Below are 18,238 nucleotides of genomic sequence, written 5' to 3'. Positions count from 1 at the left end.
ATTTAACGTCGATAACCGGATCCCTTGACGTTTTCCGGGCGCTGAATTTCATCCCTCACCACTCGGACGTGTAATCCAAACTACTCGAGTCGACGCATGAGAAAGAGTTTTTTGAAACACCTCGTTTTCCAGCGGACTTGCTCGTGAGTGTGCAATCGCCTCCGTTCGACCCCGACCAATCACGGCGCCCGATACACGAGCACCTGTTTATGTCGCGAGTTGTCATTGGTGGAAAGTTTCCCCTTTGTTTCGTCCCAAATCTACGAACACCCGATGTATATTTTTACATGATCTACACGAAAAAAAACAAAAAAACGTATCTCCCACATGATTGTATTTTTAAGTTGAGAAAATTACCATTTTAGCGAGATTTTGACGCCACTTTTCGTCTCTTGGATTCGGCGTAGTCTACGACATCGCCCTCCAGCGGTAATGGCTATTAATGGCAGGAACAGCAGTCCAAACTTAACATGATCTGAATCACCGAGAATTTCCTTGGACATAAAAACACACATAGAATTAGTATTTTTATTTTGCAATACTAAGTTGTGCCATTTCTCAACAGAGTTCCTTGACACCTTAATGCCACAAGATGGCACCAAAGCATTACTTTTAAAGTAGATAGGCCTCTGGCCAGAGCACAGAAAAAACTGAAAATGTGAGAAGTCAGGAAATAACTACAGAGCAAACGTATTAGGATTTATTGTAATTATTATTATCATTTTTGTTAATCTATCTGACACATTGCAGCGCACTTAAATGCAATCGAGCAAACAAACGCAAGAATGGAGAAATCGAGCCATGTCATCATCTGACTGTGCACAACTGCTTGCTCCTCTCAAATGACCTTTGAGTTGCCACCTGCATTGACCCAGAGTGAGTAAAAAAAAAAAATCAAGTGTACTTTTTTCCTGCTCGCAAAAGGAGGAAATGAAAGTGCAGAGATAGCTTCTGGGGCCCCGCCGGTGGCAGCTGTTGTCAAGCCAGTGAGACTTTGATTGAGGCGGGTGGGAGTTAATAAGTAACCCAGCAGAGGTGCAACCTTCGGCAGTCAAGTCACAAGAAGCAGCAAAGATCACCGCTTGATCATTCGTGTTTTGGATATTAAACCGACGAGTGGAGCAACGATGGTGAGTGGTTATTCTTGTTATTTATGTCTCACACTTCCTATTCCTCTATCTGGACTTTTCCTTTCCTGTCATGTGAGAGACTCAAAGCTCGGTGGATGACGCCCAGCTGTGTGGTCACGAGAGTTTTGAGATGTTAAAGGTGGTCAGTTTTTTGTAAACTCATTTGTGTTGTCGATACCGATGAATTCGATGAAGTTCGATATACACGAAGAAAAACAGAATGCTGCACTGTCGTGGCAGGAAGTTTGAAGGCAATCTCATTTAATCATGCCATAAAGATGACACCACAAAAAAAAAAAGGTTTCCGGGTTTCTAGCTCATTAAACGGTCTTTGATTTTTCTCCAAAAGTTTATTGTACTTAAGGTTAATTGAAAGCAACTAGTGGACGAGATTAGAGAAAAAATTATATTTGTTGAAAGCAAAAACATGTCATTTGGAGACTAAATGGTCTGACATTTGTGTAGACTAGTTTTGTTGAAGCCTTAATTGACTGCTAGGGGCTCAACCCCCCCCCCCCCCCCTCTCTCTGGCAGACTGACCCAAACGTCCCGTCGTCCGGCTCCGCATCCAAGCTGGAGAACGTGCAAGGGCAAGTGAACGAGGTAAAAGTCATTCTAAAGGACAACATCGATAAAGTGTTGGAGCGAGGAGACCGGTTGGACGACTTGATCGGCAAGACTGGGGACCTGCAGGCGTCGGTGAGTAAAAGACTTTTGACCCGAATGAAATTTTAACCCGTAACCAAAAGAGCGGCTGTTTTTTTTTTTTTTTTAAATCAATTTGCCCTTCCTTTTGTTCTTTGCAGGCCGACTCGTTCCAAAGAACCTCCACGCGGGTGGCCAGGAAGTATTGGTGGAAAAACATCAAAATGCTCATCATTATCGGCGTCATCGTGGTCATCATCTTCATCCTCATCGTACTCGCCGCGACCAACGTGATCTAATTGTCTGTTTTAAAGCAATTGAAAGCCTGTTTTAAGACCAAGGATTCAATCACCTTGCATCTTAAGCAAGCAACTTCTGCATTTGGCAAAAGCGCTTCCTTCCGGCACGTGTGAATGACGAAACGCTTCAACTGGGGATTGGAACAAAGCACCTGTGGGACCTTTCAACATCTCCAATGTTTTTTTTTTTTTTTGTACAAAAGCTATCAATGCCATGTCTCGGCTTTCTTTGTGCTTACCACGGGAATTGTTTGCGTTACACTCCTGCCGCTACTCACGAAAAAAATAATTTTGTTCCACAGAAATCCAAACAAGTGTTTTAATGTTTTTACCACGCTTACATTGAATACATTATGTCGGTGTATATACGAATGTTGTATAGTCTAATCAACACATTGTGATAAATGTGCATCTACAACTGTAAATAAGTGTAACTAGAAATAAAGCCATTCACAACAGACCCCCCCCACCCCCCGATCCACACACAAAAATAGTGTCATATCCAAAGAAGACTCTGGAAAATAAAGAGTAAATATGGGCTCTTCAGGTAATTGTTTTTGCTTACAATCAGCGGCGATGGCGTGGCGGCGTCTCCGCTGCCCGTCGTCCGCCGCGTCCTCTCGCCCCCGCTGGCGCACCTGAGAAAAGACGCGCACACGTCAGAGCCGCCACGCCGCCGCGCTCGTGGCACAGCGCAACCTAACGGATCTCCGTGTGCCAAAACAAAATGTGTAAATTAACATTAACACACGTTAAATAGAAAAAGCAATCTTGAGGACGACTAGAAGAAAAATAGGTCATTACAAAAAAAGGAGACATTGCGTGCAAGCGTCTGTGAATGTGACAAATTCTGCTCGTTTTACATTTGATATTTCTACTTTTACAGAAATGTTACAAGAAGTCGGTAACACAGAGGGGAAGACATGTCCAAGAAAGTTATGGCCCAACACAACGGCGGCGTCCATAGAAGCTGTTAGCTCATGGACAAAAGACAAAAGCACCAGAACTGCAAAAAGATTAACAACTGCATTGCTGTCGTATCCTTTGGAGAGCAAATACTCAATTACAAATATTCATTACTTGTGGCGGGGGCCTGTAAAAAATTACGGAAATTTAACCGCGTACAGCGGTGCCTTCAGATACGAGTTTAATTCGGAGGATTCAATGATCTTTCTGCGTGTGTTGCTCCACCGTTGCGTTTAAATAGCCTTTGGTTAAAACATTTGAAATGCTACTCGTTAGCTCGACTACGGCGTTTGACATGGTTTGTTAGCATTGAGCTAGTTAGCCGAATGTTGGCTCACTGGTATCCCAAGGCACCGCTGTACATATTAATAAACAACTCAAAAGCTGGCCAAAGGAAAGTTGATAAAAACGGCAACATGGTATCCCATTTTTTTTCGGTTTTGCTGTTTTCATTTGTAGTTGATATACAGGATGTTGTGAGACCATACCAAACGGCAGCAAGCGAGAGCGTATGCGTCTCGTACCCGGTCCGCATTGAGCGGGCCCTGAGAGTATCTGGAGTCAGCTCATGGCCTGCAAGGAAGCTCCGCTGGCAGGTACAAACAAGGTATGTCAGAGTTAGGAGAGACAACATACTTCCTCTTTTTTTTTTTCTTTTTTTTGCGCTTTTCCGTGAACTGTACATCCATTACTGTAGTAGTGCTTTACCTGTTAACTTTACAGTTAAAAAAAAAAAAAAAAAAGAAGAGACCAAATAAAAGGTGCAAAGGAGGCTGCAGGAGTTAAAATAATCGCCCCCGTGTAGCCTCTATGTTACCAAAAGGAAAATGTATACATTACAACATAATATTATCAAACATTTAGGGACTATTTTTTTTAATGTTTTACGGGACGTGAAGGCGTGTTGGAGTGGACATACCTGCTTTGTGTTCTTTGAGGTGACCTCGAGCGTTTTAGTACGGTCTGTAACTGCTGCTGTGAATGGGGCGCCGCGGCGACTTGCCGTAGCCGACCGGCTCATCTACGGGTGAGGGCACAAAACGACAAAATAATAATAACAGTAAAACAAAAAGCACAATAGATTCAAGTGGCACGTTTAACGTGATTTTAATTTTTTTGAACCGGTGTTGTGTCATTTTAAGGCTGAAATGATTATTCGGATAATTTAGCCGGTTAACAGCTAACCTGAGTTTATGAATCAACTGTACATTTGTTCACTGACTCCCACATCACTCACCGGGCAGGCCACACCTTTTAAAGCCACACACACTCAAAGTCATAGATCCTCTATTCGCGTGGCAAGTGACGACGGCGCCCTCAAGTGGACACCAATAATACCTGCAACTCATGGTATACCTGACTTTTTTTTGCGAGCCATGTAAACTGACTCATAATAAAAGGGCAATCCATACAACAAGTGTGACGTTTAACACCCAATACTCACTGGACGGGCTCTTTCGTGTGGAACGCAACTGTTGCCGTCCCAGACGACTGCTGCAAAACGATTACAGATATGGCAAAAACGCTTCTAGGGATCAATAAGTATCAGATGCAAAGCAGTGTGAAAGCCGGATTAAACGGAACTACTGTAATGCGCATGCCAGGCCAATAGGTGGCGATGTATCGTTTAGCGTGCTAGCTATGCGAGCGCGGTCAACGGATTGGCGGTGTCGTTACGTTTGATCAAGTGTCTCCAATGTGAACATCAACAGCGCTGTGGTCCGACATTGTGCTTTAAGTCTTTTTTACATTTTGTGGTGGGGGGGAATGGTTGTTAACAACCGTGCCAGACAACAGCGGATAGACAAAAAGGTGGGTGTTGCGGAGTGATTAAGTATTAACGCAATATTTAGCCAGCATTAATATGATGCAGCAATTAAAGCGATCTCAAACATCACAATATACAGGTGCATCTCCTTCCATGGGAAACTCAATTTATTTCAGCAGTTCAATTCAATAAGTGGCAATCATAGATTCACTACACACAGAGTGTAATATTTCAGAATTTTATTTTTTTTTGATAATTTTGATGATTATAGTTTACAGCTAACAAAAACCCCAAATCCATCATCTCAAGAAATTAGAATGACACATTGTTTTATAGGGATAGAAATGAATAAGGAATTTGCCTTCTGAAACAAATCAACCTTAAAGTATTCAAATAATTTGGGAGTTTGGAATCGAACTACTGAAGTAAATGAACTTTTCCACAATATTCTAATTTTTTGAGATGCACCTGTATATGAAACAGAAGGGAAATCCCACAAAACTGCCCTTCCATGTTAAGTACACAAAAAAATGAAATAAAACAAAACAAAAATACACTCACAATGTTAAGAAAACATGTTTAGATGCAGTGTTGACATTAAAGATTGACAATTATGACAGTGACAATATTGATATTTGATGCGGATGTATCGAGGCTGTATTGTAACAGACAATACAATACATCATGAAATCCATATTTTGTCCCAACAGAGCCCCGATCCCCCCTCCCCCCCTCCCCGAACCCACCCACTACCCCACCCCCACCCTCAATAAAAATATGATCTAGCTCGTTCAAATGGTCTACAGAGATCGTCACACATGGACTTACTACTGTCGCCACCGTATCCGTAATAGTTGCCGTAACCGGAGTAATCGTAGCTGCCGTATCCGCCGTAGCCTTGATTGCCGTAGCCGTAGTTGCTGTAGCCGTGATTCCAGTAGTTGCCGTAGCCCTGGTTCCAATTGGGGCCGGGACCTGGGATCACATACTCGGATCACACACGCAACCTCGGCAACGCTTTGAGAAACAGCAGACGCCAGGGCCGGTGAGAGCGCGAGGTGTGCGGCTGCAAACTAGAGTCGATACCGTAGTTTTCGGACTATAAGTCACGTTTTTTTTTCATAGTTTGGGGGGGGGGGGGGCGACTTATAGACATATATATATGTTTTTTTCCCCACTTTTTTGGGCATTTTATGGCTGGTGCGACTTATACTCCGGTGCGACTTATACTCCGAAAATTACGGTACATGTAAGCTAGCCAATGTAACAAATGACATTTTGAACGTGGGACTCACCGCCTCCCCTCCCTCGAGACCTAGGCGAGTAACCTCCTCTTCCTCCCCAGTACTGCTGCTGTTGGTACTGCTCTTTGGACATGGCCACCTTCACTTCACACTACACAGCCCAGAAAGTTTTCTTTCTTTCAATTTCTGCCCAGACACACATCGAGCTGCGAGTGACGGGACGGCAATACCTTGCTCAGGCCGATGTTGTGATACTTCTTCTCCATGATGGTCTTCACTGGTTCCTCCTCCTTGAACGTTATGAAGCAGAAGCCTCTCCTTTTGTTGGTTTTGCTCTCCACGGGAAATTCCACAGCCTCCACCTGATGAAATATAAAACAAATATGACTGCTGTTCGATTAAGAGGTGAAAAAAAAAGACGCCGGGAATGGGAAACTGACTTCTCCGAAGGTGGCAAAGTACTCTCGGACTTTCTCCTCGGGAGTGTCTGGTGAGAGGCCGCCCACAAAGATCTTCTTGACTGGCTCCTTGCTCTTCATGGCCTTCGCTTTTTTGGGGTCAATGACCTTCCCGTTGAGTTTATGCTCCTTTTGCGCAGTGACCTGGGCAACAAAATGATCCATCCATATCAAACCAATAAAGCAGCTTGCCATCAAACTGACTGAACATTTGCAGCACACATGTCGAGTAAAACCAAAAAGGCTTTGTGGCTGACTCACCAGAACAAAGAACCTTACATTGAACGTCAAGGATGTCAAATAAACGTCGATATACCTTGTCAACACTTTCGGCATCTTTGAAGAGTATAAAGCCGAATCCCCTGGAGCGGCCAGTCATGGGGTCCAGTTTCAGAGTGCAGTCGATAACGTCCCCAAACTTGGAGAAGTAGTCTTTTAGGTCCTTCTTGGTCGTGTCCCAGCTGAGGCCGCCGACAAACACCTTCCTATTGGTAACATGACGATTACGATGAGATGGCTTTTATCCATTCGCATTAGGTTCACAACCTTGCCAATCTGCTTGATTACCGTAATTTTCGGACTATAAGTCGCAGTTTTTTTTCATAGTTTTTGCGAGTTATACTCAGGAGCGACTTATATACATATATATTTTTTTCCACTTTTTTGGGGCATTTTATGGCTGGTGCGACTTATACTCCGGTGCGACTTATAGTCCGAAAATTTCGGTAAAATCAATTGCTGCTATCTTGGTGTTGGTGGCACGGGAGCGATAAAGTTATCAATGCGTTTGTGACTCTGAACATTTCTTGTCATCTGTCATGTGGAGCAAACCCCTGGCTAGCTATCACAAGGCAAATGTTCACACAAACCATAGCATTATATCCAACAACAGTCTGCTTACACAAAATAAGAAACACTAGCCAGTCTTAATGAACATCAATGTTCATGGAGTAATTATGCACCGTAAAGTGCTACTTTAAAACGTGCTCGGATGGCTGCTACTATGGAGTGTAATTGGGGACCTTCTCTGCCTTTTCATCTCGCTGTTGATCATCAGGTATGATTTTCAGACTTTGTTATATAATATCGATTTTAGAATGGCTTTAACAGACACTATTTCAAGAGCGGTAAAAGGGCGAGGAAACACTAATTAGTAGTTCTACGGGTTATTCGATTTCATTGTACGGTAATTTGACGAACAGCAGGCAAACCCCGCTACGTTGTCGACAAACATTTCAAACAAGTCTTACCCTTCATCCTCCTCATTTTTACTGGCGTCGATCCTCGCCCCCTCGGCCTCGCCCCCATCTAGGCCGCTGTCGCCCGCCGCGGCGGCCGTCATGGGGTCGTCGCAATACGCCTCGCCGTCCTCTTCCATCCTCATGATGCCGACGTCTTCACTGAACTCGCAGTCGTCCGACATGATTGTTTCTTTTTTCTTGGCGTATTTCTTCTTATTTGTACAGCTGGCGTTGCGTCGGTGAAGAGAAGCTAAGAGCTAAAAATCTTGGCGCTCACCGCGAGGCTAGTTAGAGAGTTAGCCTCACAGATGCTATGCTATGCTTCGGTTCGATCGCGAGTTACCCGAAATATTTGTCCAATTCTTTATAAATGGCGATATTCGCCGTTTATTTACTTGGCGGTGGGTCTCCCTCTTTACCCACGTCTTCTTCGCTCGAACAGCACTTGGCTCGGTCATGAAACCGGAAATATTGCAGCGCCACCACCAGGTTGGGAGGAGACACGTTTAACGTTGATTCGCCTTGATACGACTGCTGAGGGTCGACGTATGTTTAGAGGCGCAACCATGCTACTAGCGAATTAAGTATAACATAGTCCCCACCCCTTGAAAAGCATTTCTAGCACATTTCCAATTTGATTAGCGAGCGTTGCACGACCGGTGAGCGTCACATAGACACCGAGCTACCGGTCCGGCGTAGCTAATTAGGCTAACGTTAGCTAAGCCGTGCGTAAAACGAAATCAACAACAATGGCTACTGTAGCGATCCCTGCTCGCACCACTGCCCTTTTGCTGGACATCGAGGGCACAACCACTCCAATCACCTTTGTAAAGGTAGGCGAAAAAAAAAAAAAAAAGCAAACGAGCTAATTTAGTAGACACTGCTGTTTGTCAACGTCTCAAAATAAACATTCTCTCTGCAGGATATTCTGTTTCCATATATACGGGAGCATCTTGAAGACTACCTGTCAGCCCACTGGGAGGAAGACGAGTGCAAACAGGATGTTCATCTTCTTAAAAAACAGGTTATCCTATCAAATGAAAAAAAAAGATGACCTTTGAAAATGTGACATAATGTGACTCATCGAAACAACACCCCAAACTCCCAACAGATCGAAGAGGACATGAGGCAGAACCGGGCGTGTCCCGTCCACGCCGTGGACCAGACGGTGCACACGGACGAGGAGAAGGCCATCCGCGAGGTGGTGAGCGACGTGCTGTGGCAGATGGCCGCCGACCGCAAGTCCACGGCGCTCAAGCGCCTCCAGGGTCACATGTGGCGAGTGGCGTATGCGTCTGGCACAATCAAAGGCGAGTAAGTGGACTCATCTGTCACCGACTTACTTAGATAGAATTCCTTGACACCAAAATGGTGGCAACCAATATAACGATCTTCAGTTTTTCTGAAACTTAAAACGACGGTGCATTCATACACAGAATCTACCAGGACGTGACGCCGTCCATCCGAAGGTGGCGAGGGCACAGCCTCAAAGTCTTCATCTACTCATCGGGCAGCGTGGAAGCCCAAAAACTGCTCTTCTCGCATTCCGTAGAAGGCGACGTTTTAGATGTTAGTATTTTCTTGTTCACTTGTGCCCTCCAGGCAACATGGAATTTTGGAGGCATCTTGATCATGAACGGACCTACAAAAAAAAACTCATTGTGACCAATGTTTCCTGCTCCGCAGTTATTTGACGGTCACTTTGACACAGCCGTCGGTGCCAAAGTGGACCCCAAAAGCTACAAAAGAATCGCTGAGAGGATCGGCTGTCCGCCAGAAGAAATCACCTTCCTCACGGACGTCACACGAGGTTATCTTGTTTCCTTAAGCAGACACACTCGTTAGTTAGGACACAATCACGACATCTACGAGAGCATTGAAGAAACTACGCAAACAGAAGTTTCTCTTGAAAGCTTTTTGAGGCGAGGCATTTATTTAAGTGGCACCAATTTGGACACAGCATTTAAAAGAGCAGGTACTGTATTTATTCAGGAAATATGCATCCAGAACTTTCTTGCCCCAGAACTTGAATTTCCCACCATAAATAACTAGCCTTACAGACGTCATGTCCGCTCTACAGATATGCGGTGTGTTTCGGTAAAAACATGCGACAAACAAAATAAAGCACCGTGTTTGAATGAGGTTAGGCGTTGGGTTGATTATTATTATTTATTTTTTTCTTCAAGTTATAGAAAACGAGTTAGTCTAACCCCCACCGTGTGATTGCAGAGGCCAAAGCGGCGGAGGACGCCGGCGTCAACACGGTGGTGGTGGTGCGGCCGGGGAACACGGAACTGACGGAAGAGGAAGCCGCTCACTATCACGTCATCACGTCCTTCGGACAGCTGGAAGTGACAGGGAGAGCTTAACGGAGGCTCCGAAAACAAAGACGTCAAGTATACGGAAACACGTTTTTAAAGGCCTCGACCTTAATGTTTATGTGATTTGTCTTATTTACAGTAAATGTGCCATCCTCATCACTTTGTCCTTTTGTTTATTCGATTTTGCGAATAGTGTCCGGTGACACAGTCACCTTGTAAATAAAGCGCAGAGAATAATACAGTTTGGGATGCAGAGTATATTGGGGTTGGATTAAAACTTGGTCCAAGTAGGGGGAGTGTAAAGGAGGAGGAGAATAAAAACCTAAATGGGTGCACTTAACAACTCAGATTTCTTAAAAACAATAACGCTGAGATAAGAAAGCTTTTAAAAACATGAACGATCAATTCATCAGTCTAGTTCTGCTCATTGAGATGCTCTGACTGTTCCCTTTTTCTTCCTGTTGGCATTGAACATGATCCATTTGGATTGTATCACTTCATATAAAGTCAATCTAAAAGCAATCAGCATGATTGGTAGTGGAAATTAAAAAAAATAAAATAGCCCTTGATTGGCAGCACGTGGTACCGCACGGGCTCACACGCCCAGCTTGTTAGCCTGCGTCAGCACCACTTTGAGGACGGGCATGAAAGCCGACGTCTCGCTGAAGTTGCTGCTGCTAACGATGTGCGTGTGGATGCCCAGGCCCTCGGTGTAGGCCCGCGCCTCCATGCTGCGTGCCATGTTGTGCAGACCCCCCACAATGGCGGGAGAAAGCTGCGGGAAAAGGAGCGCTTGAGAAGCTGTGTTTTTAGGGAGTCGAATAGAAAGTGATATTTTCCCTTGGACCGAACAAAATAATAAAACTCACCGTCTGGTCCCGCAGTTTGTCGTAGAGCGCCTCCAGACGCTTGTTGGCATCATCGAGCTTCCTCCGAGTTTGCTGGAACAATTCAAAAGAAAAGTGTTAGCTGGCTCACGCTAACATGAACAAGTTTCTTCCTTCTAACTGACCGGGTCGGTAGCAACAGCCAAGCACTTCTGGATCAGGGCCTCGAAGGTGGTCTTGAGGACCAAGTGCTCCTCCGGGATGGGCTTCTTGGCGATTTTCTCAGCCGGGATGGACTGCGAGGGCTGGACAGTCCTTCGTCAAGTTAATTACCTCGGCCGCAAAATAATACAAAATGATACCCACCTGTATGGCATCTCCCGTGGGGCCCCCGGGCGCTCCCTCAGCGGGTATGCTTGGGTTGAGGGTCGGCGGGGGGATCGGCTGGAACCCCCCTTGAGGACCCGGGACCGAGGCCTGCGGTGCTCCAGAGTTCACAGGGTGGGCGTTAGGGTCTGAACCCAAAGGAGCCATGATGGGAGAAGTGATAGGGGCGGGCGGGGTGTAGTTCTCCGGGACCTGTGCGAAATTGGGGAATTGAGATTAATATAATAAAGAAGAAAAGTGTCAAGTGGATTCACAGAAAAGAAGAGTCACCTTCTTCTTGGATGTTCTGCTCAGAGCTGGAGGGTCATTCCAACCATTCTGGGGCCCTGTACACGCAAACAGAATGGTTTGCTCTGGAAATATCTCACCATATTTGTTATTAAATCAGTGGTCATTAATTAATTAATTCATGGGTCATAAAGAAATTAGTCATCATGTTATCAGTCATTAATTCCTTTGGTATCAAGTCACTGGTTAACAAGTTGTTGATTGGCGCCTGTCATCAACTTATTGGTAGAATGATTGTGATTAAATCATTTAGTCCATGGATCAATCGACTGAGATGAATGACAGGAAGAGGAAAAGGCACACAGGACGGGTTCGGGCGGCTAAAGGGTGTCGCGGCGGACTCTCGCACCTGTTGCCTGGGGGTCCAGGGTCTGCTCGAGCTCAAACTTTGTACCTGAGACTCCGCCGGGTGGTGGCGGCGGCGGCACGTACGACCCAGGAAAGCCCGGCGCGTCGTGCTGGAAAGACGCTCCGGAAGAGGAGCAGCTGGGAAAGAAAGGAGCAAGCGAAGAAGGAGGAGGAGGAGGAGAGGAGGGCAGGCATTGGGCGAGGAAGCCGGGTGGCTGAGGAGGGTAAGGGGGCTCAGAGTAGTGATGAGGCTGAAAGGCTCCAGGCGGGAAGTGCTGGACCTGGGGTTGGGCTGACATTCAATAGATGCTGTTAGTGGGGGGGGGGAACCATCCAGGAAGAAGTCATAGACACATGCTAAGATGGCAAACATTCCCACCGTGAAATGTTTGACTGTTTAAAGGAAACAAACGAGCTTTGCCGTCTTCATTCCTTCCTACTCAGTGTCCTAAATAAAGACTCACGCTGGTATTGCTGAGAGTACATGTAGGTCGAGCCGGCGGAGGCCGCGGGGGCCGAGCCCGAAGGCGGCATCCCGTAGACGGGATTCGGCGCTTCGGCCTGCCGGGAATAGGAAAGAAAATTCCGGTTAGATTACGGGCATCGGTGTTTGAGAGAACAAATCGGGGTACCTGCTGCTGCTCGGAGGGAGGAGCCATTTGCGGCGGAAGCGAGACGTTGGGCAGGGCTGTCGGTGTCTGGTTACTCCACGAGGTGACAGTGGAGGCAGACCTCCCCTGAACCACACCATTTTTTTTTTTGCAATGAATAATCTGCAATTAGGCCAAAACTCTTGGGTCCTTAGCGGTACTTACAGGCTGGTAATACTGCTGCTGGGCCGGGATGGAGGCGGGTGTCTGCAGCGGTACGGATCCTGTGAGGGGAGCAGGCTGGACCGGGGTGAAAGCATGGCGGGGCTGAAGCCCGCCGTGCTGAGTCTGAGATCTAGGGGTCTGGACTGGACTCGCCGCCTGCTGACCCAGAGCCCGACTGAGGCGTTCACGGAGCTGCTCTACTGCCGCCTGGTAGTCGAATAGACGGCAGATATTATCATCTTCTCACACAGGCTAGCTTGTTAGCAGCTTTTGCAGCTGTGGCTAGCTCACCTGACCGCTGCTGTTGGGCAGGTAGCCGATGGCCTGGGACAGGCTGCCCTGGGAAGCCAGAAGGCCGGCGTAGCGAGCCATCTCCTCCGCCAGCAGGGCGCCGGCGTCACGACCCGAGCGCTGAGTCTGCTCCATGGCGCGCTGCAGGACCACCACTTTCTCGACCAGGTCCTGTGAGGAGGATAGAAAACATGTTTTTGTATCCATGCATGATGGAAAGAGCAAAGAGGCAGAATGGGAAAAGGTTCCCCAGCACACCTGCAGGGATAATGGGCAGTTGCGTTGGCCGGCCGCGTTCCAGCAGGCCACCAGTTTGTCCACGTTGCCGGCGCAGATGTAACACAGACAGGCTTGAGCTCGCAGATCGGCGTCACCACACGCCTCCAAACGGACGCCGAGGAGGTCTGAGAAACGAGCGAGTGGTCATTTGCGAGTCGTGTAAGGCGACGGGACCAAATACGGCGCTCGCTTTACCGCACAATGACGAGAACTCGTCGGGTTTGGCGTAGGTCATGACGGCCGCCAGCGCCTCCTTCCAGTTACGCAGGTCGCACGTTGTCAGCACGTCGCGCCAGTCTTTTGTCACCACGGCGCTGATCAGCTACCCGACAAAAAAAACATTAAATTTGAAGACGCAAATCGGGAGGTACCGTAATTTCCGCACTATAAGGCGCACCTAAAAACCTCAAATTTTCTCAAAAGCCGACAGTGCGCCTTATAATCAGGGGCGCCTTATATATGGACTAATATTGAGCCACTACAGCAGGCGTGTCCAAAGTCCGGCCCGCGGGCCAAATGTATATATCTTATATATGGACAAAGTTTTAAAATGGGCCATTCATTGAAGGTGCGCTTTATAATCCGGTGCGCCTTATTCATGGACAAAGTTTTAAAATGGGCCTTTCATTGAAGGTGCGCTTTATAATCCGGTGCGCCTTATAGTGTGGAAAATACGGTACTTTTAATTGTTCTTTCCATTCTACCTTGGTGATTTTGCCACGCATCTTGCGGAAATACTTTGTCTGCGTCTTCTCCAGGAGGTCGGCGCCACCGGCAATGGCGAGAATGATGCTGTCGGCCATGCGGTCGTCGTGGAGACAGAGCTCCACGGCCGCCTCGTAGTTGCCCATTAGCAGGGCCTGTGTGATAAGACCATCCATGTCTGTGGAAAAGAGTAAAAAAAAAAAAAAAAGAGTCGTGCATTTAAAACAATTTAAGAATTACAAAAAAAAACAAAAACATTACATCCATAAAAATCCTCATTTGTTATGATTACCTTTACTAATGCTGAGATCGACTCCCTCTGCAGAAGCTTTGGAGACATCCTTGACTTGGGCGGGAGTCTCGGGCTCCTCCTCCTTCTCGTCCAGCGGCACCTCCTGGAAAAATGGAAAGGCGCATCCTGACATGACTCCTTTTCTCCACTTTGACATTTATCTCCATTTCCCCCCGATTTGATTCTCTTCATTCCTTTGATATTGTCATGGTAGACTTTCGAATGTCCCGTCTCAGTTACCTCTTCCAACAAGATCTCCTCCTCCTCGACTTCCTCCTGAGGAGCTTCGCTCAGGTCCAGTTCTCCTACGGTGCTGTCCAGGCTCTCCGGAGTGGCGTCCGTGTTTATGTTTGCGCTGGCGATCAGGTCGAACGCTGCCTCTGGATTGTCAAGCGGCAGCTGAGCGCTGGCGGGAGCTGCGTCCACCGGCCGAGCTTCGGCAGATTTGCCCTCAAGCGCCGCAGATATCTGCAGATCGCACAACAAAGGCGTTTTGCATTAGCATTAGGCTAACAGACGGGGGGTGGGGCCTCACCTTGGCAGCAAGCTCCTCTTTGTTGTAGCCCAGAAGCTCCAAGAATTTATTGCGAATGTCACGTTCAAAGTTGGCCTGGAAAACACACGCAGGTCTTAATTTTCAAGTAGACATCATTTCATCATCTGAAAGTTACCTTGAGGAAAGACCAAACAGTTTCTTCAAACTGGTCCTGGGCCCCTTGGATCTTTTCCTGGCAGAATTCCTGGAAGGTGCCCGCACTCAGCGTAGCCTGGAGCTGCTCCGAGCGCGTCAAGAAGGTGGTCTCTGTCACCACCTGGCTGATGTGAACCAGGTGGGGGCCACCGGGCTGCTGCCCGTTTGCCGGGCCGTTCTCCAGGGATACCAGCTTTCCGCCAAACTGCAGGATGGCAAGTCAGGATCGGGACATTGTTGTTCTCACAAAAGCATCCTGATATCTCCCCCCCAAAAGAATTTCCACATTGTTGTTCTGCCTGATGGGTCCGAAGATTGACCCTTGAGGAACACCACAGGGAAGGAAACAAGTGCCATTTCAGAAACTCACTGCAAACGATGCCCCGACAGGCCTGCGGATCCACTTGGGGGGCTTCTTCAGGGGGTTGATGCTAGCAGGGCGGGCGGCCGTCTGAGGTAGCTGCAGTGGTGGTAGTGTTTGTCCTGTCCCAAAGGGGTCCATGTTGCCAAAGGAGTTACTAATCTGGAAAGAGAAGAAACTGAGGATCTTAACTACTCATTGAATGGATTTAATTGACCTCCATTTAGGGATGCTGTGTGAAAATTGGTATCTGCATGAAAAGTGTGTCCCACCTGGTCAGCGTGCCTCTGGCTCTGCGCCTGGCTGCTGCCGCCCATGATGGAGTAGACGTCAATGTGTCCGTCGAAGTGAGCGGCTGAAAGTACCGCCGGGTTCCTGGGGCACCACTGCACATCAAAGCACCACTGGCTACCGGCTGGTAGCTCATACACCACCTGAGCGGTCGGTGGAAGCAAAGGTCACTTAGGAGACATTTAAAAAATAAAAAATAAAATGCAGGAGATGGGACAAATATTTGCTCACCTCGCCCGTGTTTGGGTTCCAGCACAGGATTCTGCTGTCTTTGCCGCAGCTGAGGAGCAGCTCAGGATCGGCCGTGCTCCAAGCAATGGCGAGGACGCCTCTGCCAAAGAAAAAGTCACACCGGTCAACAAAGATCACCTTTTAGATTATTACAGTGAAATCAATTTTAGTTCATTTTAAAGAATAAAAAAAAAAAAAGGATGATTTTTAAACATGTACCGTAAATTTCGGACAATAAGTCGCATCGGAGCATAAGTCGCACCAGCCATAAAATGCCCAAAAAAGTGAAAAAAAAACATATATATGTACATAAGTCGCTCCTGAGTATAAGTCGCCCCCCCCACCCAAACTATGAAAAAAAACGCGACTTATAGTCTGAAAATTACGGTATTACGATGATACCGTGAGATTATTTCCCTTAATTGTTATGGGATGCTTGCACCTTGTGTGATTCTCCAGAATCTTGAGCGGGGAGGTAGCAAATCGTAAATCCCACATCTGGATGACGGGCATGCGGTCGTCCTCGGAGGACAGGACCAGCTGGGTGGCCACCTCTGGGTTCCAAGCCAGTCCGGAGCAATGCATCTACAAGCAAAGACGTATCTTCGTTATTTGCAATTAATTTTTTTCTTCTGGTGGCCGGTCGACATACTCTGTTGCTGTGGTCGCTGACTTTAATAATGAGGTCGTTCTTGCGGAGGTCCCACACGGAGGCGCGACCGCTCGGGCTGGCCGAGGCCAGGATGTGTTGGACCTGCCTGTTCCACGAGACGCACCCGATGTCCTCCACTGGCTGTCGACACGCAAGCAATATTATACACAGTCGCACAGTACAAAAAAAAAAAAAGTCATACCTGTGTTTTGGGTCCTGGCGTCATGGGGGACTCAAAGTTGTTGATATCCCAGATGTAAATTTCAGACTCATTTCCGCCAGATGCAAAGAGGTTGGTCTGCACCACAGAGGAAGAAAATGAAGAGTGAGCTAAGCGACAAGCGGGTGAAGAGAAAAGATGGGTGGCGTACCTGGAAGGGATTGACGTCCAGTCCTCTCACCGGGCCCGTGTGCCGGTCGCTCTCAGCTACGACCGGGTCACTATCACTGGCCATGATTTTGGCGGCGTCATACAAGATGACGTTGCCGTTCTCGCCGCCGGCGATGACCAAGCCGGCTGGGTGACCCTGAGAGTCCTCTGAGCAGGGACCCCAGACCAGCTTGTGATACCTGAGGGTGGGGGCTTGTTTAAATCGCGCACCACAAATTTGCTTTTTGTTTCTTTGGGTACCTGTGAGACGAAGAGAAGCTGCCACATGATTTCATGTCCAGAGAAGGGTCGGACAGGTCGAGCTCAAAGAGCTCCAGGGAGGCATTGGTGCTGAAGGAAGCATCCAGCTGCTGCGCTGACGTGCCTGGACAATAATTCATTCAAGTTCACATGACATCATCTGATACGCTGGTCACTGGTGCTCGCACCTGTTGCCAGGTAGATAGGATGCTGCTGGGCCGGACTCCAGGTCTGGATGGCGGTACGGTTGATCTCTTTCAGTTTCATTCTGAAAATATTGACTTTTTTTAAGCTTTATATCTTGTTCAAGCCATTTCTTTATGGAAGGACATGACACCCACAATAAAAAAAGGATATAAATCATGATTCATCACTGCTTTTTTAATCTATTTTTTGGAACGGGCCCCCAGGCTACTTATAGCCATTGTGAGCAATTTGGTGCCCTGGGGGAGACCATCAATTGGACACTGATTATGACTACTCTTGCCAGAAGTCAACTTAACTTAATTGAATACGGATTTAATTGAATTGTGTCTTCAATTAATCTAAAATGACTCGTCTAGAGAAGAACCTGGACTGGTCGCCGGCAAATGTGCAGGGCACCATCCAGACAAACACTTTCACATTCAGTCTTTAATTAACCAACCGTGACTTAAAATATACAGCAAATATTGCAAGACGATGCTATTTAATAAATAGGCTTAATGGGAAGCTGACAGTTGATCAATTGGCTTACCTTGCGTTACTTTGCTTTTCTCCGTGGTCCTTGTCACATATACGCGCAGGCACAAAATGAATTAATAGGGAGGGGGGGAACTGAAAAGAAGCTGTTTTCGCTACTTTTGAATTTCTTTTGACGCTGAAACAACTCCCCCCCACGTAGTACAGGAGAGGACGGCCGCTACACGTAGCTACCGGTACCTGCTGAGCTCGCTCTCCACTTGAATTTCCACGTCCCCACTGGGCTCCATCAACGTGGCACTACGCGTCAATCGGAAGCCTCCACCCACGAAGAAGAACTTGGTCCGGTCACGAAGAAGAAAGCATGGCGCTTCCGGTTCAGATTCCGTTTCGTCC

At 47.2% G+C, this 18,238-nt stretch overlaps 4 protein-coding genes across 8 annotated transcripts; 2 read left to right on the top strand and 2 right to left on the bottom strand.

Moving 5' to 3' along the window:
• Positions 1-4: 4 nt before the first annotated feature.
• On the top strand, positions 5-2,565 carry si:ch73-234b20.5 (uncharacterized protein LOC449923 homolog). Of its 2 annotated transcripts, XM_061292521.1 has the most exons (4): positions 5-143; positions 925-1,130; positions 1,665-1,829; positions 1,937-2,565. In XM_061292521.1, the coding sequence occupies exons 2-4, from the start codon at positions 1,128-1,130 to the stop codon at positions 2,072-2,074; spliced, it is 306 nt and encodes a 101-aa protein (XP_061148505.1). In that variant the 5' UTR covers positions 5-143; positions 925-1,127; the 3' UTR covers positions 2,075-2,565. The 2 variants fall into 2 exon arrangements, with proteins under 2 accessions (XP_061148505.1, XP_061148504.1); XM_061292520.1 differs by lacking the exon at positions 5-143 and having other exon boundaries at positions 841-1,130.
• On the bottom strand, positions 2,380-8,202 carry LOC133163014 (heterogeneous nuclear ribonucleoprotein D0-like). Of its 2 annotated transcripts, none has more exons than XM_061292515.1 (7): positions 7,761-8,202; positions 6,827-6,995; positions 6,493-6,654; positions 6,283-6,414; positions 6,104-6,203; positions 5,637-5,783; positions 2,380-4,076 (listed from the first exon to the last, which is right to left on the bottom strand). In XM_061292515.1, exons 1-7 carry the CDS (start codon positions 7,931-7,933, stop codon positions 3,994-3,996), a joined length of 966 nt encoding a protein of 321 aa, XP_061148499.1. In that variant the 5' UTR covers positions 7,934-8,202; the 3' UTR covers positions 2,380-3,993. The 2 variants fall into 2 exon arrangements, with proteins under 2 accessions (XP_061148499.1, XP_061148500.1); XM_061292516.1 differs by having other exon boundaries at positions 2,380-4,061.
• A 29-nt stretch (positions 8,203-8,231) lies between these two features.
• Positions 8,232-10,228, top strand: enoph1 (enolase-phosphatase 1). Its single transcript, XM_061292517.1, has 6 exons — positions 8,232-8,584; positions 8,674-8,775; positions 8,863-9,065; positions 9,188-9,320; positions 9,438-9,561; positions 9,981-10,228. The coding sequence occupies exons 1-6, from the start codon at positions 8,501-8,503 to the stop codon at positions 10,118-10,120; spliced, it is 786 nt and encodes a 261-aa protein (XP_061148501.1). The 5' UTR covers positions 8,232-8,500; the 3' UTR covers positions 10,121-10,228.
• On the bottom strand, positions 9,652-18,178 carry sec31a (SEC31 homolog A, COPII coat complex component). 3 transcript variants are annotated; one of them, XM_061292490.1, is made up of 27 exons: positions 17,898-18,178; positions 17,350-17,429; positions 17,162-17,285; positions 16,902-17,100; positions 16,733-16,828; positions 16,531-16,671; positions 16,321-16,463; positions 15,879-15,978; positions 15,629-15,790; positions 15,366-15,518; positions 14,976-15,200; positions 14,840-14,914; positions 14,545-14,772; positions 14,305-14,407; positions 14,012-14,190; positions 13,503-13,629; positions 13,287-13,432; positions 13,029-13,199; positions 12,738-12,944; positions 12,555-12,659; positions 12,387-12,483; positions 11,924-12,214; positions 11,557-11,612; positions 11,266-11,478; positions 11,085-11,204; positions 10,942-11,013; positions 9,652-10,847 (listed from the first exon to the last, which is right to left on the bottom strand). In XM_061292490.1, the coding sequence occupies exons 2-27, from the start codon at positions 17,426-17,428 to the stop codon at positions 10,668-10,670; spliced, it is 3,792 nt and encodes a 1,263-aa protein (XP_061148474.1). In that variant the 5' UTR covers position 17,429; positions 17,898-18,178; the 3' UTR covers positions 9,652-10,667. The 3 variants fall into 3 exon arrangements, with proteins under 3 accessions (XP_061148474.1, XP_061148475.1, XP_061148476.1); XM_061292491.1 differs by having other exon boundaries at positions 11,969-12,214; XM_061292492.1 differs by lacking the exon at positions 11,924-12,214 and having other exon boundaries at positions 10,228-10,847.
• Positions 18,179-18,238: the final 60 nt, after the last annotated feature.

This window comes from Syngnathus typhle, linkage group LG12, assembly GCF_033458585.1.
Source record: "Syngnathus typhle isolate RoL2023-S1 ecotype Sweden linkage group LG12, RoL_Styp_1.0, whole genome shotgun sequence".
In the NCBI taxonomy this organism is placed as follows: domain Eukaryota; kingdom Metazoa; phylum Chordata; class Actinopteri; order Syngnathiformes; family Syngnathidae; genus Syngnathus; species Syngnathus typhle.
This window is presented reverse-complemented; position numbering and strand designations above follow the sequence as displayed.